Raw genomic sequence first — 24,109 nt, 5'->3', positions numbered from 1 at the left:
TGTGCACGAAAACTGTCTTAAAAGGAAACCAGTCAGTGATGGCTGTTGAAATACAAGCATTCTGGCGTCTGTAGAGACACCCCAACCCCCATGTGCGAAAACAACAATTGGGCACATTTTGCCGCACATGTTGCATATCACTGCGAACGGAGTGAGAGTAATAATTTTAGGGCCATCAATCACTGATGAGCAGTAAAAGCATTTCCTATGGGCAATTTTGGGTATGGTAGTGTTATGCGATTCTGTGGGTGTGCGCAATTTTAAGGCTTGACATGTTTGGCGTCAATTTAACCGACATGACCCAGTCTTTTATAGTTTACCAAAAAATTGGCGGTAAATAGTAAAAAACTAAAAAACTGCAGTGGTGATAAATGCCACCAAAAGAAAGCTCTATGTGTCCCAGAAAATGATATTCCGTCATGCAACGCTGTACTGAAATGAATTCTAAACGTCAGTCAAAGTACCGCAGCGCTGAACACTGAAAAATGGCCAGGCCAGGAAGGGTGTAACACACCGGTCAGCAAGTAGTAAAAGTAGAGCAAAGATAATTTAGGTATTTCCTCAAATAAGCACTTCAGGTCTATTCAGCTGTCATCCGGGAAGTTCCCAGCAAGCTTGCGACAATTTAGAGAAAATTCTCCTTAGGAAGCATTTAGAGATGGATAATAAATGGCACTAGAAATGAGATTACTAGTTAATGTTTCAACAGTTTAAAAGATGCTAATGATTCAACCAGAGTGATAAGTGTCCTTGTCTCTCCCCCCCGACCCCCACTGGTTTCTTTTCATGGGTTGAAGTAAATGTGGTGACCACAAACCCTTATGAAAAATTTGTTTCCATGTGTATTAAACTGTAAACACACACACAGCTATTCACAATCATGTAAGAGACTATATTTAGGTGCCCTTTGCAAGCTGGTAGAGCTTAGTGTTGAAGTATTTGTTTTTTTGTCTTGTTGAAGTATTTGTTTTTTTGTCTTGACATAAATTGAAGGATTGCTTTCCATTTGACTCCTACTGGCCATTTGAGGGGTGCTTTATGCTGGAGGTCAGTAGGTGGGGTCCTAAACATTGAATCCACTGTCACAACACTCACCTGATCGGGGACCCATCCTACCTGTTCCTGACTGGAAATTTACAGTAACAGTGTGATCACAGCTTGTTCCTACGCAGAAATGTGGCAGCACATAAAGTTCCCTGCTGTGTTGACACGTCTGCATGCGACTGACAACAACAAGAGGGTAAGCAATATTCATAAGAATATACTTAATTTATTTAATTGTAAGCTGATGATTACAAAAAGCACTTTAGCCTTCACTGGCATCATCTCAACAGTGTCTGGACAGCTGGAATATATGCTGTCAGTTTCTCACCATACACAAAATACAAGATACCTTTTTGCCATTGTATGAATTTTTATTTCATCATTTTATTTTTAATATATAAAAAACCCTTGTTGAACCCGCATAGCACACGGAGCTGTACAGAGAGCAATAGGTGTGCATTTGTCTGTGTGGGGGGTCGCCTCACACGCATCATATGAGGATCAGTGCTGTATACAATGCAGGCATGCAGGGCTGTGTACAGTTGGCAGTATACAGATCTCTTTTCATGTCAGTCCCATACGCCCTCTCCCAGGGTGTGCCGGGGCATCTCCCTCTGACAACCATGCTGTCCGCTACACTTTTGGCACAAAATAAAGAGTGCTTTCAAAACGTCAGCAGGCGATTTCCTCCAGTGTCCCCAGTGTGGCCTGCAGTGGCACCGTCACAGTGTGGCTAATGGTTTCTGAATGGTTTGGCATGTTGTCACAGGTTCTCTAGAGGGAGAAGAAACAGATGTTTAAGCTGATCATTCTTCAGGAGCTTGAGAGTAGACTTTAGAGGGTGCACTAACTTTGATTATAATACATCTTATATAAGAAATACGATTGTTACATTTTATGATTACACATAAGCCCAGAAGAAACTTACTACACAGTTACATTTTATGATTACACATAAGCCCAGAAGAAACTTATCACATACAAGTATCTGTGTAGTAACAACTTTGCAGTTCCTCTTTAGAAGGGAGTCTGCTCTACATTTACAGTACATAATACTCTGTTATGGTTTAAGAAGAAAGGGTCAGTAACACGATGCACAGTGGCACATTGTTTCTGTCTGATATCAGTGGAGGGCAGAGCTGTGATGGTGCACAGAGTTTGCTGACATTTCTTTTGTAACTGCGTCAAACGCTCTAAACAGAAATAAAAGATAGAGAAGAGAGGACAAATGCATTGCATAAAGAATGAAAAGGGAAAAGAGGTAACAAGATGACAGCGAAGTATAAGGTGACAGTAGCAAGCAGAACTGACTTAGGCAATAACGTGACAGTAGCAAGCAGAACTGACTTAGCATACACGGTAATAGAAAACTTGTTATTGCCTGTGTCCTGAATGGTCTGTGCCTGCACCAGCTGGATGACTAGCGGGTCCCTGGTGTATGTAATATCATGAATTTCATATCATTCAGCCAGACCTAATGTTAGGTTTAGGCCATATGACTTGTAACTGGTGTCCCATTCCCTGATAATGCCGCTCAGGTAGATGCTGTCCCTTAGGATTCCCTGATAATGCCGCTCAGGTAGATGCTATCAAATACTGTTCTGTACCCCACTGTCCCTGATTGCTTAGAGTGGACCGAAATATAGTTAGGGTCCACATAAATGCTAATTGTATGTACAGCCACACATCTTTTAGTTTTCATTGATGGAATTTTAACATTCCCTACTCTGTTTATTTGTTGTCTAATTGCATCCTGTTGTTGAGATTCCCTGTTTCACCTCCAGAATAGGAAGTGATGTGAGATCTCCTCAAGTGAGGGCAATTCCTCTCTTAGACTGTTCTGGTGACAACTCTAATGTTGGCTTTCTAATCAGATTCTCTCCTTGTGACAATAGTCAACAGGACAAATGGAGAATAAATCTCCCCAGGGGGACACAGACAGCAACAAAACATGACTGTGCTTGTATGCAAAGCCAAAACTTTTGGGTGAAGTACGAACACACTTTCAATAATTTTAGAATGACTGAATCTAGAATGTGACTAGTAAAATAAGGTCTAATATATAGCCTTGAATGAACTTTCAGTGTGGAAAGTTTTGGAAATGTCTGAACCTTCGGCTGGACTACAAAACAAGTAAATTTGTTCTGACAGTCAGGTAAAGGTTAGACAGGATTACATGTATCTTGGGGACTGCAGCACTTAGGAAAGGAGATAAAAAAAAAGTGTTTCCAAGAATACATATCACCATTGTACCTTGTTTTCCTTCTCTCTATATTCCTGACTTGTATCTTTTATACAACATTCATTCCTCCAGTATTTATCTATATCCAGTTCCAGTATTATCTCACCAGATCCTCTGTATGTCCTCCTTCCTCGTTGTCTTTGCCCAGGAGATCCAACAGCTTCTCCTTGATCAGCTAAAAACCAACAAGATCAGGAAGATTAGTATCGTAGAGTGAGAGACTTTTAAATAATGTTTTAGCATTAGCCGTTTTTTATCAAGACCATGGTAGGGGCCCCCACATCCCAGATCCTGATTCTAAACAACAGTCAGCAAGAGCTACACAGGAAGTGTTAAGCAGTCGCTTTTCGTAGAAATCAATCGCTCATAAATGAAGTTTTGTACAATCAAGCAAGACTGCTTGCTACTGCATGCAAATTCTGAAGCCTGCTCCTCAGGGAACAATTTGTTTAGCAATTATTTATTTATTCCACCTAGCCTATATATCACTAGCACTTTCAGCAGCACTGAGTTACTAAATCTGTGACCCATTTGCTTACCTGAAGGCTAAAACTACAATGTCTTAGTTTAGTGCTACATTGGCAATTTTTATCTCTTCCTACAAAGACCAGTACCCTGTCCTTGCATTCATGACTGACTAACATGTAAGGCTTTAAACCAAAGGTCCCACCCCCATGTATCGAGAGTGTGTGTTACTTTCACATTGGGGGGGGCGGCTCAAAGTTCCTAGAAAAAGGTTTCATACATAGGCTCACCCAACAAATGTTTGCATTCTTATGCGCATACATTTTTTAAAACTATTTTTGGAAACGAACATTTTGCCACGCATGCCAATAATTCTAGGGCCATAATTCACTGCTAACACCTTAAAAGCCTGGGCAGGTCATTAGCTTAAACAGTGGCACCCAAGACTGATGCCGCATGATATCAGTGAAACTGTTACCTATGGACAAATTCTGGCCAGTTTAGGTCATCTTTAGGCCTTAAATGTGCATTTTAACATGTGTGCATTTTAACATGTGTGCATTTTAACATGTGTGCACAAGCTGCCCTATTAGCAAAAGGGTTGAAGAAAACCCAATAGTAAGCAAAATTGCTAGCTACTGATCTTTTTAGCTTCTAGCTTGTTTGACCTGGAAGATGCAAGCAATTCAAGACTTCCACCTTCAGTAACTCAATCACATTTTCCTGATTTGCCTGCTTGTTCTGGGTCAGTGATACAATGAAGCCAAGTGGCCAGTGTGCTAGCCAGACAACAAGCATTTTTGCATGAGATCAACATTGGCAGCCCCCATAGTTCTCCTTTGATAGGTTTAAGAGTCTTGTCCATATGCTGCTAGGTTACGGCTCTGACTGAGTTGACAAGTCAAGGGATAAGCTCATCTGGTGGAAATAAAATATATACCATGCTTTTCTGAGCGTGTGTGGAACACAGATTCACTGTGTGCATTGCTTAGAGCTTGAAGTTTTTTCAGCACTCTATTTGTATGTGTGTATTATTAAACCAAAGAGACGTCTCTCCATAAAATCTCTGTGCTCATGCCAAGTAAGGCTCCCCCTACACTTGACTACAGAAAACATTTTATCCTACAAACAGCATTAATTATTTACTTTCTGTATCTTAGATTTTTTTAAGTGTACAATAGAATTCATACCTCGTTACATATTCATCAAAAGTTTCCAGCATGTAGCACAATTCAATATTTGAAAACAATTTTGTGGTGTTTTCATTAAAAAAGGCAGTTTGTCGGGCCCTTTCTTAGCACTTCTTTTGATGAAGGTTATTTTCAGCTCTTTAGTTTACCATGCAGGTTAGAGAAATATATATAGGTGGGGGGGTCCCCTTAAAAGATTTTCTATAATCTTCTAGTCTAAGTGTTCATTCAGTTGCTATCATTTCACGCATATTGGGTATTATTTTGTGCGCTAACCTGCAGACAGTGAACCTATTTGCATAGTGAAGAAAAGCAGAGTGCACACAAATGATGCCCATTGTGTCTCGTAAATGGCTCAGATAATTTTCAATTCCCATTATCTATATGCAGAGAACAGCTGAAGATACATTACCAGCCTTCACACAACAAACCATTAGACCACAGTAGACCTTGTCAGCGTGCTTTAGATCATGTTTAAATTGTTATCACGAACATACTCTGCTCATTGGAGAGCCGGCTTCATCCACTTTAGCATAGCATACAAATCCCCTAGTCTCTATTATAGTTAGTGTTAGGATTTTTGGATTGTCGCATATCTACGTCTGCCACAGTGGTGGTATAATCACATGATCGGATACAGGGCAGCCAAACACAGGCAAAGGCTAGTGTGCCAGTTACACCGGAGAATCTCATGTCTACGTGCCAGGGCCACGTGTGAAAGAATTAATGACTGTTTTCTAATGAGCATACAGGTTTCACACCTGACTAAATCTATAATTTACTCCAATTAGGTTTGCTTTGTTTGTTTTGGGATAATTTAATACCTGTAACAAATATTTGCAATTAAAAAAAAAAAAAAAAAAACTATTTTGTCCATGTAAATACTGTTATATATTAGTGCATGCATGTATGTGTAGGCAAATTCCTATTTGTTATTTCACACCAACAGGCAATGACCATTACACACATTACACACAACTTGTTATTTAGCACCAACAAGCAATGGTGTTACGCTCAGTAACCCATACAACACATTAACGTTTTACTAGTTTAGAACTGAATGGGACTCATGCCCCTATATGGGACTCATGCCCCTAAGACACTTTTATTTTTCATGCAAGGTCTGCTTTCAAAAGCCTATGTAAGTGAAGTGTGTAAAAATGTCACCTGTGGTATGTTGATGGGTGGGGGAGCAAGCTATACACACTGGAAACATGTCATTGATTATAACCTTTACCAGCAGCCAGTTTTGAGGCTTGACATATTTTATTTTGTGCAAAAATTGGGGGATTAAATTGATAAAAAAATCAAAGTTAGTGTCAAAAAAAATCAAAGTTAGTGTCAAGTAAATAATGATATGTGCAGATATGTGCACACACACACACACACACACAAAATTGCAGCTACCATCTATTTGTTCTACATGGCCCCTGCTTTCAGAAAATAGATAATTTGAAACATGTGAGAAAAAAGTGAAAAAAATAACAATCTGCAGTCTTTTTATGGGCGCAGGGGTACTTATTAGCCTACTACCTGCTGACTGGCTCCCCGGAAGTATGACTTCTGACTAGAGAGGCTTGACTGAGAAGAGTTTTTGACTGTGGTACGGCTCTGCACTGAGTCAGATCCAGCTGTGCTGCGCTGGAGATGATGGGAGGGGGGTATTCCTGCAGGGAGTGGTGACTGATCAGTGGTCACACAAACTCCACTGGTAGCCAAGACCATCAGTCAACTCTTGGTGACTGATTGCAGCTGACTCATGCTGGTTCTATACTGAGAGCCAAGCGGTGTCCAACTTTAATCTTCTCAATATTAGAGCCACTCTCCCAATAGTTCTTCTTTTTAAAAGGGACAGCTTAAAGGGACTATATTCAATGCAAGTGATATCTTATGTGTGTAGCTGAGCTTTCATTAGACATGCCTTGTGAGTGTCACTTTCTGGCAAGCAAACCTAAAGCAAGTACCTGGTAAGTGTATTTTATATAGGTATGTACAGATGGAAATCTCTGACACTCTCTAAGTCCAACAGTTGCTATGGATTATTGCACATTGGAATATAGGCCTTTAGTAAGGCAGAACCAATTAGACTAGGATACTAGTAAGGCAGAACCAATTAGACTAGGATACAGTGGATATACAAAGTCTTCCCATCCCTGTCACAATGCTGGGTTTTGAGATGGAAAAATAATCTGAAGTGATTTATCTGTGGAAATCTGTTTGTTTTTTTTACACCTTTAACGTGACCTATAACCTATACAATTCATTAAAAAAACAAACCAAATAAAATAGATTACTGGGGCAAAAAAAATAAAATAGTGTGGCTGCATAAGTGTACACACCCCTTATAATTTGGTTAATTCTGAGCACCATCATATCCCTGTCACATTCACACTGATGTTTAATAGCAGTCAGTACACACCTGCCATCAATAAAAGTGACTCTGGTTAAGCCCATATAAAGTTCAGCAGTTTTAGTTTGATTTTTATGCTATTTACTCAGTTGTAAGCTCTTTGCGGATCATGGGAGCGGCAACGCATCAAAGGGATCTCATTGTTGGAAATCTTTTTGTGCCCCTCTCCTGACTGTTCCATGGTATATCTCATGCCTTGGAAGGTATCACAGTGAAGACGGTCATCAACAAGTGGAGAAAATAAGGCACAACACTGACGTTGGCAAGAAGAAAACTAGTCTGGGAGGCTGCCAAGAGGCCTACAGCAACACTAAAGAAGCTGCAGGAATTTTCTGGCAAGTACTGGTTGTGTACCACAACTCACAGCAATTAAGGTGGAGGGACTTTGATATTTGGAACTGTTCATGTCAACTTTGGCACCAAACCTTCAGGCCTCTGCTAAAAAGATGGAGACATATTTCCTCCATCCAAAGCATACCCCAAGTCAACAAAAGATTGATCTTCTGGTTAAGCCAAAGTTTTGGAATGGCCCAGCCAGAACCTGGACTTGAAAATCTGTGGGGTGACCTGTGGAGGGTTGTGCACAGGAGATGCCCTCACACTCGGGAATCTTTGCCCACTCTTCCTTGCAAAAGTGCTCCAAATCTGTCTAAGGCAAGATGTGCCATGCTGCTAGACTCCTACCCCAAAAGACTACATTGTTTAAGCACCTTTTGATTTTAGCATTCATATTTAATTTTGTTCCCTCTTTATAGGTGACAGAGTTTTCCCCACCTTTAATCTGTTTTTTTAATTGAACTGTACAGATTAATGATTTCAGTGATTTATCTTGGTCTGATTTTTTTTCTTTTACATCTTACAAAACCCGGCGTTTGTAAGTGTAACAAGTAGAAAAAGGTTTCCACAACCCTGTACAGTGGATATGGGAACATCTACAAGAAATATAGAAGAAACCGAAAAAAAAAACCCCCAACAACTCCAAAGTCCCACTGCCTCTTATGTTGCTTTGGCAGGGCACATACTTTCCCTTGTAGAAAGTTTTACTTCCTACTGCCCTGTAGTTTTCTAACTCACCTCATATATGTAGTCAAATAGCTCCAAGATAGTCAGGATACTGGCACCTATGAAAAGTCCCATTTGACCCCCAATGTCACCTGTGGGAAGAGGTGGCACAGTGTCACTGATAGCGGTTGATAAAGCAGGCCATATGTCACACACTGCAGCTAATCCTCACACCAGTATAAGAAACATACAGTGGATGTTAAAGGCAGCCATACATTGGACTAGACTGTCACATGATACAAGCAATAGTGACACAACTGACAATGAACAATCTCACAATGTTTAGGGAGTGAAGGTAGAATTAAGGGGAATTTATTAAAACTGGAGAAGACAAAATCTGGAGCAGCTGTCCACAGCAACCAATCAACTTCTCTCTTTCATCTTCAAATCTTAACTGACCAAACTAAAGAGATGATGATTGGTTGCCATGCACAGCTTCCAGATTTTGTCTGCTCCAGTTTTGATAAATTCCCCCTGATGTTAGGTGTCTGCTGCATTAGCAATGGAAAGTAGAATTCCAGAATACATTTGCCGAACCAAAAATCCCCTGAAGTGTGCCATTGTGACTCATGTTGACTACAGATCTCAATATTTCAACATTTCTTAATCAATTGCAACCACAAACGTGAGTGATCAAGGCAAATCTACCATCAACATCTCCAATTGCTTTAAGTTTGTGATCGGATGAAATGATCTGTTTGGTCAGTTTTACCTTTTACAACAGCAGAACATTGCTGTGTGTTTGGCCAAAATTGATGGTGAATTACCCAGCGGGCACAACTATGTATGTTGAGGGGGGGCCCTTCATGTGCAATTAACTTTAAAATTAGTGTCATTTTAAATAGGACATTTGCCATCATAACATAAAATAGTTTAACAGTATAAAATATTTTTAAATAAGCACTGATCACATAATTTAATGTGTTTTTTATTTTTTTTTATTTTCAGTAGATAAAAACATAATTTTTGCAAGACAATTTAATCAAAATAAAGCCTTGTTTGTCCTAAAAAAAATAAATGAGATGACAAGGTGATAAGTAATGACAAGGTTAGGTCTGAATGAGCAGAAATCTAAAAAAAAGTGTTCTCTGGTCTATAGTGGGCTGCTGTTACCAAGTTACCAAAACACATCAAATGCATCCCAATGTTTTCCTGATTGCAGCAGCGTACGGAGGTGGTCAGCACACAAAACGGACGTCGTGTGAACAAGCCCTAAAGGGGCCTAAAGGATCAATGCATTTAGTTTTTAAAATGCACTTATCCTTTAAAACATGCATATGGTACAGGTCTCACGGGAGCTGAACCTCCAATCTACCATCAGTGTGACTCAGGTGAGGATCTGACCTTTGAGCTGTGCAATACTGCTTCTTAGACGTCAATAGTGCTACTTATCAGTTCTAAGAGGGAAGGATCAGTAAGGTCATCCAAAAACAATAAGAGAAATTGAAGGTGTTAACTGTGCATATGCTGCTGTAGTCCATAGGACAATGCCTCGGCAGGCCCTTACCCTACAAACAATAATCATGTGTTTGTCTTCCTGAGATCAACAGCGGGCAAAGCATGTCTAGGCATGACAAGATGATAACACTACTAGCAGATCTTCTCCCTTCTAAAATTACTTTCTAGGAAAGGTAGTCTGCTTCTGCTAGCACAAGTACCTCCATAGTGCTATAATCAGAAAGCAATGCAAATGACAGGTGAAGTGAGTATTAATAGAGATGAGTAATACTCCTCTTAGTCATTGCACTACATACACACTTTCCCCCTTGCTGCACATACTGTATATCACGGTGCTTGGGGTGGAAGTGAAAGTACCAAAATGCAGGAAAAATATTTTCCTCTTCTAGGTGGTGTCATCAAAATTGTGCTTGTTACTTCACTTACGCCTGTGACAAACTGCACATGAAGCAGGGTGGAGCAGTGGTGTGCAGACACGCGCAATGTGTCTTGTCATTTTGTATCTTGCAAGCTGACGTGCCGGAGTGAAAATGACATCTTTGGCCAATCCGGTTGCGTGTCTAAACCTGTGCGCCTGGATGCAAAATCCATTGATGCAGTCTTTCATCTGGTCACGCTCAGCTCACACACTGCATGCAACTTGTCCGTTCCTCACCACTTCACTCCGCGTGGCTTTGCATGCAGTGTGAAGGCTAAAGCCCGTGACATTTTCCTTCCTACCTTATGACTTCATTGGTTTGTAAATAGTTGCTTAAATGAAATCTTATGAAGCTGTACTGCGTATTGTAGAGTAATATAGATGAAAGGCATGTCAAGCTGCGATAACCATGGTCCGTGATAGAGAATATATTTAAAATGAAACAAGCTAACATCCTCCCAACACATATAGAGTCCAAGATGATAAAGCTTCTAAGCCCCATTTCCTGCTCTCAGCAGGCCCTTCAGTTTCTATTATACAGAACGTGGCTGCATTTCCAAATGGCAATGCTTGCCACAGTGATCCTCTTACTGACCTACGCTAAAGCTCTCTACATACATGTGGCTACGTTCATATAATGACTTAGTCATTATTGCATGATCACAAAGCAAATGCTATGAAAGAATGTCGTATTGATTACCAGAACATCATTTGAAGTGGGGCAAGTGAGTACTCACCAAGCAACCCAGCCACCTCGTAAGCTTTTTTCTGCTCAATGGTTTCATAATTCAAGGCTTCAAAAAAAACATCCAGGACGAGAATATTCTCCCTGTTCAGAAGAGAAACAGAATAGAAACAGATGAAGATAAATTCTTCTTTAGAGGATCCACCCACCCAAAAGTACTCCTTGTATCTACGGAGGACTCCATTTGCAGGACTCCATTTGCAAAGTGTCCCTGGCGCTGATGAACGGAAGACTAGTAACATAGCTTTGGAACTTTTAGTTCCTGGGAAATAATTTCAGGTTACTACCCATCATTCTCCCAAAAGTGCACCTCACCAGTGGGCAGTAACCATTTTCTAGCTTGAATAAGCATTAGCCCTGGTTCACACCTAGGCGGCAACGTTTTTGTGTGTTTATATGCATGTTAGCAGCATGTGGTTATTTGCGCGTTAAGCACATTGTGCTGGCAATCAATACATGTGTCTTCATGTACACGCGTTAACACGCGCATACAAACTATTGTGGGCAATGAAAGAACGTGCGTATAAATGCGGAAAAATGTTCACGAAAATGTGCAACATGCTTCTGTTGCAGTTTTTGGGCATTTCCAATGAAGTCTATGGGCAGTTAAAAGCACTTTTCCTCCACAAAGAAGCTCCCGTATCCTTTCAGGCGTCATGACGTTTTTCTGCTCAGGTGTGAACCAGGTCTATTGAAAATCATGGGATTTCTTGTGTTGGCCAGATAAAAGTGCTTTTCATACTGCTCAAAAACGCTTAGTTGTGAACCAGGGCTTATAAAGCTGATGGGTGCCAGAGTTGAAAGCAGATTTAGGAATACATTGTTGCAGGTAGCAATAAAACACATTATTACCAATATGGCACTGAAGAAAAGCTAAACTCTCTATAGTTGCCATCAGTAACAAGAAATGTTTGTTAGGGCACTGTTACCATCAGTCTCTCTGGGCAAACTGAAACTTCCATAAAGGTCATAGAAAGCAAAATAACACAAAGATAGTAAAATGTTGCCTGCAGCAGTTAGATTGTTCATTTTAATTTCCACCTCTGTACTAGAGAAGTGGCAGCTGAAATCTGGAATTCCTGTGTTAGTATTGGCAGAGCTTGTGGAGTCCTAACCCTCAATTCTTATACAAATATCTTCTGTATTTATTTAGGGGTGAGTTGACCAGGAAAGCACACAACTACTACACAACTCTATCTTACATTGATTAGAACAGATGCAGGGGCACAGTTCACTGCTCTAGACACACAATACCCAGCATTCCCTGTTCCGGGAGCCAGCAGCCACACTGTCCTATTTTTACACCCTTATTAAAAAAAAAAAAACCAAACATTTGCTCCTCTACGTACGAAATGTACTTCTCCGACTTGTTGAATTTCTTCTCTAAATACTTGGCAGATGTCTTGCTGGGGATTTTCACCATGGACAGCTCCTTGTTGTATCTAGTAACATTACAGGGCATTGCACACATGCAATACCCTCCATCCTTCTCTGTCAGCAAACCTGCAAAGACAGGACAACAGATTGTTTCTAAATGCCACAGGATGAGCCTTGTATACAGAAATGGAATGTAAAAGCCTCCTTACAAAGTATATATAGCTCAGTGGGGAAACTTCCCTCAGACAAGTGTTGTGTGCATGTTGATGATCTTCATACCACATACGATAAATGTGTCATATTTTCAATTCTGCATTGCAAAGGAAATTATAAAGGAAAATGTTTCTCATTGTTCGTTACGAGTATGGATTCTGAGCTATGTAAGCCGTGTCCGAGAAGGTATTGAACCCGGCACTGCTATCATCATTGTGTTATCTTGTTAAATCTCCCTCTCTCAAGCAGACAAATTCAGGTACTTGAATACAAATTGTTTTTAAAAGCAACTTGCATATTTTTTCCCTTAAGATATGCAAGTTGCTTTTAAAAACATATTTTCTTTCCATTTAAAGTTCAACTTTAAATTACAACTATAAAAAAAAAAAGCTCAGCATTGCTCCCGTGTTATGACAGAACACAAACTGATGATGCCGTAACTATGCAGGGGTGTGGAAATTTTTGAAAAAACTACTTGTCCAAGGGCTAAAGCGGGGGTCAAATCTAAATCTACTTGTCCTTCATGACAATCTACTTGTAAAACTTTTTTTGTTGTATTGGGACAAGTTAAAAACTAGGAATGCACCAATACCAGTTTTTGGGTATCGAGTACCAATATTTTGCTTTCAGTACTCACCCGTTGGCATGGAGCAGGCTTCCCGGGCAATCAGGAAGCTAGGCAGCGGGAAATGAGATGCTACCCGGCTTCCTGACTTCCAGGGAAGCCGACTCCATGTTGTTTGGCCGGCTTAATTTGGCATGGAGCAGGCCTCCCAGCAATTCACAAATTAATGACCTGATTGGCCGGGAAGAAGGCTCAATGCTGATTGGCGGCCAATCGGCAAGGAGCTGGCTTCCCGGCCAATCACTTGACCACGCTGACCAATGAGTGCTTGCAATTTGCCAGTAAAATTAAAAATGCGTAGGGCAGGAATGCGCTTGACAGTACGGGGTAAGGACTGTTTGCAGAAAGTTTATAGCTGGGGGGGTAGAAGAGATCAGGCAAGATTTGATCGGGTAATTCTATTTTCCCGTATTACCTGGGAAAGTGAACTTACCCTTTAATGCACATTGTGTGTGTGAGAGAGTTCTGCTGCCCAGGTACCACAATATGGCACACAGTGAAATGGCAGCAGTACTCAACGCACACACACAATTTCCTATGCGTGTATTTATTTGTATGCAGATGGCAGGGGCAGCAGAGTTGGTTTAAATTTTTTTTTTTTTAACTTTGTCACTTATTTTTTTAAATTTTTATATATTTTATTATATTTTACTTTTTTATAACTTTTAAAAAAATGTTAGACACCATGTGATGGGAATAAAATGGAACAATGTGATTGTGTTGGAGGGCAGGTTCCATAAAGAGAACCTGTCACCTCCAAACTGAACTGATGTTCTGTGCAGTTCCTGACAGCCGAGACAGGTGGCGCTGTGATCACAGCGCACCCTGTCTCAGTGATAGCACAGAGCAGACGAAGAAAGGAAGTTCTTCGTCTGCTCTGCGGGCTCTATGGTGAGCTCCCGTGCCATGGTGACAGGTCCACCAGAGGATCGGGGGACACCCGAAAACCACGGCGGGGGCGGACAGGATCGCCGATTCTCGCTTCATACAAGTGATTGGATTAGATCACTTGTATGAAAAAGAGCGGCGGCTCCCACTGTACATTCATTGTCCGGAGCAGGGCTGAATGTATTAAAAAACTACTCGCCCGGCGCCCCAAACTGCCTGTCACGGGCGTCGGGCGATAGATAAAACATAGCAGGGGTGTGGAATTCCTACTTGTAGTAGGTGAAAGCTAAAGTGATCTTACAGAAACGTCAACTAATGGGGAACTCTACAGCAGACACCCCACAGTGTTGACTTGGTATTTACACATGCTTTCAGGGGTGGCGAGGTACAAGTAATCATTTGACTCACCCCTCTCACTGTCATTGACCTGGTAACTCATTTGTATGTAGCTGGCAAACCCTTAGGTCCCCACAAAGTGGAGAACTGAACCATGGTCACCAATATGAAGCTTTTATTTTCTATGAGTTAGAAAAAGAATTCTTCTCAAAAGCGGAAAACTCCAAGATGGGGACCAAGAGAGTTTGTTTTATTCTTCTAATAGGCATTACATCTAGGTAATGAATTGCATATGATGATGACAGGTTAATAAAGTAAACTGCGTTTTTGCTGTCATCAGATTAATTTAGTAAATATTAGTAAGAGGCCCAGTGATGATGGTATGTGTAAATGATGTTACTTCTCCCAGCCCAGACTAAGGGATCTGTAGATTAGGAGATAATACAGGATGGATATTTCACAATTTATTGAATGATCGGCTATAATTAGACTCTCAGATGCAGTGAGGAAGAAACAAGCAAATAATTAAAATGGTAAAATGAGGAAAAAATGGTGATTTGAGACAAAAACAATTACACTCTATTAAAGAGATGTTTCAAAATAATAAACATCAAAAAAATGTGGTCCAATTTGCATAAACAGCTGAAATGAATGATAGCAAGATGTGTTAATGAGTAGACGCACATAATCAGGTTTCTTGTGAGTTCTGGGTATTAACAATGCTAAACAATGTGATTAAATCAGTGTTCCGTGCAGACTAAAAACAGAGATTTGCTGTTCTTAGAGGAGGTGTGAGTATTGTTCTTCTCTGTGTGCATTAGCTAAGATCAACAATTCTGCATATAATAGTCACCACATAACAACAAGGTAACTAGAGCTGCAACTAATCATTATTTTCATAATCGCATACTTGGCCAAATATTTTTTCAATTGATCGGATAAAAAGAAAAATCAATTTAAAATAAGGATGATACTGAGTTACAAAGTAGAATAAAAACACAAATGCAAACAGTTTACTTCAGAATAAAACTGCATGCACAACTTTTTGCATTTACACTGGAACGCACGGCATTGTGGTACCATGCATTCCAGTGCGGACAATCACACTCTGGGTGGGAGGCGGATTTGTCAGGCCAAAACCAAAAATGACTATTCAAAAAATATAAAAGGTGGGCAAAAAATCACTTCAGCCGAGGAATGGTAGCTGCCAGTGGCAAGATTCCGCAGACGGCAGCTGAATGTAAATACAGCAGCAAGTGGGCTGGTGCAATAGCCAGCCTGCTATTTGGCCATTTCAAATTGCAATAGCAAATAGCAGGCTATATTTTGCTGACTTCGGTCAGTTGCTGATTCGGTACATTGATACTTCTCATGGGTATTTCTTTCCTTCCAATAATAATTAGGAAATACTCAGATCTGTTGTGTGTAGTAATTATCATTCTGCAAAACACAAACTGTTTTTCATGAGATCAGTCAGTGATATCATTCTGCAAAACACAGTCAGTGATCTCATGAAAAACAGTTTGGATGTTTGACACAGGCACCTCTAAACTGATCTCATGAAAAACACTAGTTATGTCACTGCTCCCTGGATAAAATCTACAGCCAAATCTATCCAGCCCCCGGCCCTGAACACCACTGATGGGGACACACGACTGCGAGAGAAATTTCTAGGGGAATTTATCAAAACTCGAGCAGATGTGCATGGCAACCAGTTTTGATAAAAAGTAATTAAATAATAAACTGAGGCTCATCATGGGGGTGCAGGCTTTATTTGAGGGCTCAACAAGTGACAAATGATAGGTACAAAACATGTTCTTCCACCAAGAGGTTTTGGTCCTTGTAGGTTCCCTTTCTATCTGTTACCTTGGGCCCTTGGAATATGCTGTCACCTTGGGAAAGTTCCATTTCTGTCACCTTGGGAAAGTTCCATTTCTATTTCTATCTATTCCATCTATTACAAAGTGTAACCAATACATTTGTAATCTCTGTTAAAGACACATCCCACACTGCCAAGACACATACATCCCACACTGCCAAGACACATACATCCCACACTGCCAAGACACATACATCCCACACTGCCAAGACACATACATCCCACACTGCCAAGACACATACATCCCACACTGCCAAACCATGTCTCCAAACAATAGCTGTGGTATTACACTCACTTAGTGCTGGTTCCGCACACTCCTTATACTGCTCTGGGGTACAGAAAGGGGCATCACCTGTAAACAAAGACCACATATCAGAAAGAGCATAAGATAACACACACAGTCATTAAAGCTGTTTCCACTAATCTATATCACCCCGATCGCTTTTATTTGCCTGGTATAATCTGTAAAACTAAACTAGATGTCTGATTTACTAATGCGGTTTACTGCACTGATATCTACCACCCCACAGAGCAGGGATACTCAACCATGTAGCTGAAACCTTTTTTTAATTCCATTTCTCAGATCCACAGAATGTTGAGCTAATAATAAAACCGGAACATGTGGAGTTATATTTTTAGTGCTGAAGTTTCTAGTGGTATTTCAATAAAGTACCAAAGAATGTCAAAGAAAGTTCTAATCAACTGCAAGTTATTGAGTTATGACATTGGAACACTTCCCATACTGCTTTATCTGTTATTTTGTTTACCAATAAAATAATGTGCCTGGCCTGGAGGCTCCAGTGTAGCCTTAAAGTGTATTAGAAATGTACCGAGCTACTATCATAGAGCCCCTGTAATCTTAACACCAAACTTGTGTCCCTCTCCAACCGTCTTGCCTTTCTTTTAGTATTACAGCACACACCTCTGTCAGCATTGTTCTCAACATTACCTGACACACAGCCTAGAGATCACAGGGATATGCATATAATGTTCTAACGTTACTATAGGTGAGGCTATTATTAATAATCACTGGGAAATGGATGCACTCAGTTTCAAATAATTTCACAGATGGATGACATTACTTGATAACGTTAAACTACGCAATAATATCATTTCTCTGCCTATGTATAGATCAGACTTCCTGGAACAACAAAAGATTCTTCAGGATTTGTGGGGCTGAATAAAAAACCAGGAGGTAACAGTGTATAGCAAGGGGTCAACTAGCAAAGAGGTTCATGTTTTGTACAGCAGGGAGCGTACATGGATAGCAAACCAAATCCAATATCTATTCTTCCTTTTGACCCATACTCCTTACTATCTACATTTCCAGGGAGGAGATTCAGGCAGGCAAAATTAGATGTTTCAGATAGAAAAAATATAAAACGTACTCTGGGTCTGAGGAAGTTGTGTTTCTTTACTGAATGTGTGCTGTGCATTATTCACAGACTGGATCACTATTCAGCTTTTTGTGGGCCACATACAAGTAATTATTGTAATTCGGACATCTAGAGCCAGAAAAAATGATTTTTCTAACTTGCACAATCCAGCTTTTAATATAAAGTGAAGTTCTCTTCATGGTAAAGAAGCAGAACACAAAATAATAAAGGACGCGCAGTATTATCTGCTTACTGCATTGTTATCTAAAAGGCAGTCATTGGCTCTGTACAGGAATAAGGTGTGGAGGTCTAGTAATGCCTCACCTGGCATGTGCACCATTTTGCAGTTGCAGTTCTCTACAATGTATCTGGTTTCACAGTCGATCCTACAAGCTGAGATACTGTATACTGGGAAAAAGTCCGAGCCCAGATCGGAGAAACGGCAAGTACCCCATGGTGAGGGCAGATATGTGAGCTGAAAGGAGGAACGGGGCGGTGAGCAAAGAAGGAATATGGGAGGTGAGGTAAGATGTAAGGTGGATGACAAGGAAGGGACACAATAAAAAAAAAAGAGAAAATAAGTCAGAAACAACATGGTGGATATCACTGGCAGCACATATTATATTTTCTAACCAGGTATTGCCTAAGGACTTCACACATATACAGTGCATTCCGGTGCGGTCAGCTGCTGGAATGCACTGTATTGCATCCCAGCGGGCTTTATGTGTTCAGGTGCGGGAGCGAGCATGGCAGTGCATTGAAGTCAATGGTACCACAGCCACACACCCCCACCTGCAGTGCGATCGCTCTTACCAGAACGCATGGCACAGCGATGCCTGCGTTCAGGACCAGTGCGATTGAAAAAATAGTGCATGCAGCATTTTTCAGGTTTGCACTGGCCCGGAACACAGGCATTGATGTGCCAGGCTTTCTGCTGTGGGCGATCACACTGCGGGTGGGGGGCGTGGCTGCTGTGCAATTAACTTCAATGCACCTCCCGTGAACGCAGGGAGCCGGCCGGCATGCAATACATACAGTGTGTGACGGAACGCACTGTATATGGTGTGAACAAGCCCTAAAACAAACTAGATAAACACTGATTTGAAACTTCCAAAACATTCAGTAGTATAGCCCGTCACAGCGACATTCAGTCAAGACTCTTTTAGACTGCACCCATCTTTGGCTCACATTGATTTTTCAGCTCCCCTTGTCTACAAGCTACAAAGGTCTGTCCCTGGCGTGGCGACACCAGCGTGTCTATGGAATGTGGGAGGAGATCCAGACAAGCAAAGTGAGAACATGCAAACTCCATACAGGTAGTGTCCTGGTTGGGATTTAAACCATGGACCCCAGTGCTTCAAGGCAGGATTGCTACCCACTAAGCCACTGAGATTATTCTGTTTCCCTGCAGAGATAGATTTCACCAAATGAACATGCATTATATCTATGTAGCAAGGTCACATTTATGTGCTGCAGTTTAGGGTGTTTTTAAAGAGAAACTATATGGGCTTGTTTACATTGATGCATGTGTGTCACAATGCATGTTGCTGTGATTGGACCCTAAAGGTAACTGCATTGTATTAAACTTAAACCTTTACTATGCATATACAATGATGGTTACCAAAATCTACAATCTTATCAACTGCATATAAAATCTACCGTGGGTTGTTTTTGAGGTCAGCAGATGTAAGGAACACTTCCATTGAAATGTGAGGGAACTCAAGCATTGAACAGTGTCTGATTAGAGGATATGACTTTAGGAAAGACAGGATTATTTATACAGCATACAGGAAGAGTCGTAGTAATAAAACTGATAATTTTTTTTAGGTAAAATATAAATGCTGGTGGCTAGATATAAATACTGTTTTTCCAAACTGATTTTAGTGAGCAGAATAATCTTTTAACTGCATAGCAGTTTGCTGGAAACAACATTTGCTCTAGTCTGAGAGTGGATCTATTATAGCTACTGCAGAATAATTAGTGTTCCATCATTCTCTTATATACAGCTATTTTCCTGACATCAGGTCTTCTCACTGTTTATTCTTTATGGAAATGCTGACAGGTTTGAGCCCGAGCTGTGGAAATGATTTAGATTAGCAGAAGAAAATACACCTGATGTTAATGGAGCCGTATTGACCAAGAGTGCAGTAAAATATGTAACACGAGGTTCATGGTCCATCCAGCATCCTTTTCAAATTCACTTTGTGAAATAGCACTTTCATTCTTTCACAACATACCAGATGAAAGTTTTGGTTAAATGTTATATGCTGGCATATTTACAGTTTATTTCATAAAGCGGTTCTGTCTTTGAAAGGATTGGATATAAGGACCATTGCCTCAACCAATGGCTTTGTTGGGACTTATTGTATTAGGATGGTGTACAATTTACCCAATACTAGCAAACCTCTAAAACCTTTTCATCCCTTTCTTACCTCCAGAACATCCTAATGTTTCTCATAAATACTTATCTTGGCCTACAATAGCCTAATATAAAGCTCCCCTCACAATTTATCGCAAATGCTGCTGTAAAACATATTTATCTCTCAACCACCTGATGGATGGTCTTTTTTGCCACTTTCTTCAATGGCTTTCACTTTTACTGAACCTGAGAATAAAATTCACAATAGTATAATTTGCCTTCAAGACTTTTCACAGCTTACTCCCCACCTATATGTCCAACCTCAAACGCAAATGCTCCCCAAACTGCACCCTCTCCTCTTTTACTGACCTGCTAACACCTTCACTCATCCCTCATGTGACTCCCAAGTTTTATCTAGAGCCAACTTGTATTTTCTAGAATTATCTTTCTTTGTCTTATCCTCTCGGTTCAGGGGACTTGGTGGTCGAAGGAGGCCAGGCTGTCTACCAGTATTCTGGAACTCAGGGTGATCTGCAATGTAACTACCACCAAAACATCTCAACTACGGGTTCACTCAACCAGGTTGCTGCCACTCACTCTTTGTAAGTGACACCCTTAACCAGTGCTCCATGTTTGTTTCCTAGTGATACCATGGCATTTCAACTTGGTTCTTCAGGTCCTCCAGAAGCTGCCTTTTTAACCTATTTGGTTTGGAATTAGAAGGCTACCTGGTTAGTGAGATCACATAACAGAATATCCCAAATTCCCTCTTTGGTCTTCCTAAGGGATCCCACAGGGGACTCCCTGCTTCTTGCTCCACCTTTGCTAAGTGTATTAGATAGGTCATCATTCATGCCTATAGTTGGTAGGATCATTTTCCCCCATTCCATATTAAAGTTTACTGTACTAGGTATGTTAGTGCTTTATGGACTTTTCAGCATCAAGCATCTGTTTCCAGATTTGCTATGCTGCCACCTGATCCCCGTTTACAGGTTTTGTTCACTGAACGTTCAGACCTTCTCTATGGCCAAAATTGGCATCAGAGTGGTTCAAGCTGCCCTCTTGAGCCCTTTCTTGCTCATTGTTCCTTTTTTTCTTTTGCCGGTGTAGCTGCATCTAATCTAAGGATATGACTTACAATCCTGTGACCTGTACTGTACTCCAAGAATAGGATTACCCACACAAGTCAAAAATCATATTTTATTTACGGGTGAATAGATCATGCACACTTAGAAGGTCTACATAAAATGTAAAAAAATGTGAAGGAATTTGACTGTCTAATCAAATCCAAAATAAAATATAACACTTTGCAGTATAGGAAGACTTCTAGCTGTAGGTAATGTTCTTGGAATGCCTAAAGCTAGAAGTCTTCCTATACTGCAATGTTCTTGGAACGTGCTACATAAGTCCTAATCTGTGATTGTGTCATGTATTGCTATCTGCATGAAATACTGGGCCATGTTGTTTTATTTATTTCCTCATTCATTCCTCATTTCTTCTAGTCCGGTAAACAACTGATGTAGTAGTATGAGTAATTGCACATCCATGTGGCAGGACAGGATTTGTTGGCATTTGAGGGAAACAATCCAACAAGCTAATTTCTGCACCATTTACTGCAATGTTTTGTTTTTCTTTTCTTGCATAAAGTATAAAGCACCTTAGAGGTAAACCCACTTCAATTAAAAAGTGTGTTACGCGGTTCAGGCCACATGGTAACGGTTCGCGGGCCAAAATTGGCCCACGGGCTGGTACTTTGTGTACTTATACACATTAAGAAGGGGTCCCAGAGACTGCCTGATGAACTCTATAACTTAGGAGTTCCTTCTTGGGGGCACAAGACCACAATGCGCACAAGACCACAATGTGTTTCATTTATATCCAAGAACACTGTTTGCCTCTTTTAATACTTTAAGTGGTGGCCACCAGAAGGAGTATATCTAGTCTGCTGTGAAGAAGAATATCCAACTTTATGAGCAACTATAGACCACAAAAAAAAGATAACTGAGCAGCTTTGCACCTGATAAGCTTTGGCATTGTGAACTAGTTACAAGGAGAGTTGCAGTTGTAGGTAAACAAACACAAGCCTTAACTGTGGGATATAGACTTGGCAGGTTGGCTGTCCAAGTCTATATCCCAAGTGCCAAGTGCCCAGATTGGAATAAAACAGGATTGTGAATACTATGCATCACAAGTGAATCTGAACATCATACGTGGCAATTCCTGATATGTCTGGAGTGGGATAAAATAGGAATGCAAATACTGAATGAAACAATACCTCGCTTACTTTTGTATAAAATATGATTGTGAATATCAAGTGAATTACAGTGACCCTAAACTCAGGAGTTAATAGTTATGGTACTTACATTTTTGTTAAATCTTAAAAATAAATTTGCCTTATTTATGCTGTAGACACTCCAATCATCTTTGAATTGGTGCTGACACTGTCCTTCCTTCAGGAGGGGGGCTACTTTTGTTCCCCATAGTCTCCGTGTGCCACCGCTCTAAGCCCACTCCCGCGACGGACTACAATCTCACGTTTAGTTTACTAATTTGTATTGAGGTTGTAGTCCATCACAGGAGTGAGCTTAGAGTGGTCACTACTTTAAAAACACACACAGGGACCATGTGGAACAAAAGTAGCCCCCCTCCTGAAGGAAGGACAGTGTCAGCACCAATTCAGAGATGATTTGAGGGTCTATAGCATAAATAAGATACATTATTGTTAGGAGTTAAATCTTAAAAATACATTCAGGTAGCTTAACTATTGAGTTTAGTGTCACTCTAATCTCTTATGGGCTAATATGAATATGGTACTTCCACCTTAAGAGGTAGAAAAGGGGGAGAAAACATGTATGCCCTACATATACACTTTATTTTTAGTATTCAATGTTCAAAATACTCTTAGAATATTAGTGTGTGTGTAATTATATTGAAGGCGTATGTGAGAGGTGCAGGTATTGGAGATTACCAATTTGATGCACCCCAAATTAGCAGTTGATATAAACTAATGAGAAAGTCTGTTTCTGGCTGTAGGCAAATGTCATGTTCAATTAAAGCCTTCAAATGTTTACAGGGAACATAGTCTACCTAAACAGAAAGGCTTCTGCTCCGCTCAGACACAACTGCAGTGTACCAGTCCAACCCACTGCTTATCCCAGTTAGCCTACAGTGGGTGGGATCAGAAATACCATATAGCTAGATGGGTCACTGTCTCCTATCTACACACATACAGAGAATGGCGTTTGGTTCCCTAGTCACATGATTCTATGCTTTACATTCTGACAGCAGAAAATAATTTTACTAATCCGAGAACCATGAATAATGCCATCCAGAAAATTCTGCTTGTTCCCTGAGGTTGCTCTTTAAAGTCATTTACTGTAGATAATTCCTTATCCATTGCTACACCCCTTCCTTGTCCTCACCACTACTTCTGATTCTGTCTATTACCTACTAGTCCAATTCACTCACATCTACCTCATTGGTGGAGACTATCAGGGCTGTACTGGTAGTCTGTCACTGGGAGACCCCAACAATACTCTTGTAGTCAACCAAATACAGACCAATAAAGTTATATATAGTAATGATTGTTATGTCAGATGCTTTACTGTACCCACTATGACAAGCTGTTCTTGGCCGAGTTGCATGGATTTTGTTTTTGCTGATCCATGAAGTGACTCACCCATCTCCTTTATTGTATTGATGTGCATGCTCGGCTAAAACAATGGCATGACAAGGATGTAACAGCAAGACTGGAATCTGCGATCTTACCATGAGAAGGTAAGAATGATATTCATATACGTGCTCCCCCTGATAGAATTCTTTTTTCATACCGGCATAGCAGGTAACACAAAAAAGCTAGTCAGATCACTGCTTGACACTGTGGATACGCACAGCAATTGTTCGACTAAATGGTATAAGATGTTCTGTTAGCAGCAGAGATGTCGTTTCCAGAATTTGTGAGGAATTCCCCCCCCCCCCCCCCCCCCAGCAAAACCCACGCCTCGTAAATTTTAACCCAGCCT

General features: G+C 40.6%; 1 protein-coding gene across 2 annotated transcripts in view; it reads right to left on the bottom strand.

Moving 5' to 3' along the window:
* Positions 1–1,605: 1,605 nt before the first annotated feature.
* Positions 1,606–24,109, bottom strand: part of LOC108790551 (acid-sensing ion channel 2) — a 434,952-nt gene continuing 412,448 nt past the window's right edge. For both annotated transcript variants that reach the window (XM_018560838.1, XM_018560837.1), the window contains exons 4-10: positions 18,053–18,203; positions 16,648–16,704; positions 12,384–12,537; positions 11,027–11,118; positions 8,426–8,505; positions 3,393–3,461; positions 1,606–1,818 (exon numbers count right to left, since the gene is read on the bottom strand). In XM_018560838.1, the coding sequence (XP_018416340.1) occupies positions 1,717–1,818; positions 3,393–3,461; positions 8,426–8,505; positions 11,027–11,118; positions 12,384–12,537; positions 16,648–16,704; positions 18,053–18,203 (705 nt within the window). In that variant the 3' untranslated portion in view covers positions 1,606–1,716. The remainder of the gene's footprint in view (positions 1,819–3,392; positions 3,462–8,425; positions 8,506–11,026; positions 11,119–12,383; positions 12,538–16,647; positions 16,705–18,052; positions 18,204–24,109) is intronic.

The sequence above is a fragment of the Nanorana parkeri genome, unplaced genomic scaffold (assembly GCF_000935625.1).
Source record: "Nanorana parkeri isolate BGI_ZX_2015 unplaced genomic scaffold, ASM93562v1 scaffold480, whole genome shotgun sequence".
In the NCBI taxonomy this organism is placed as follows: domain Eukaryota; kingdom Metazoa; phylum Chordata; class Amphibia; order Anura; family Dicroglossidae; genus Nanorana; species Nanorana parkeri.
Note: the sequence above shows the minus strand (reverse complement) of the source record. Positions and strands in the feature narration are given on the sequence as shown.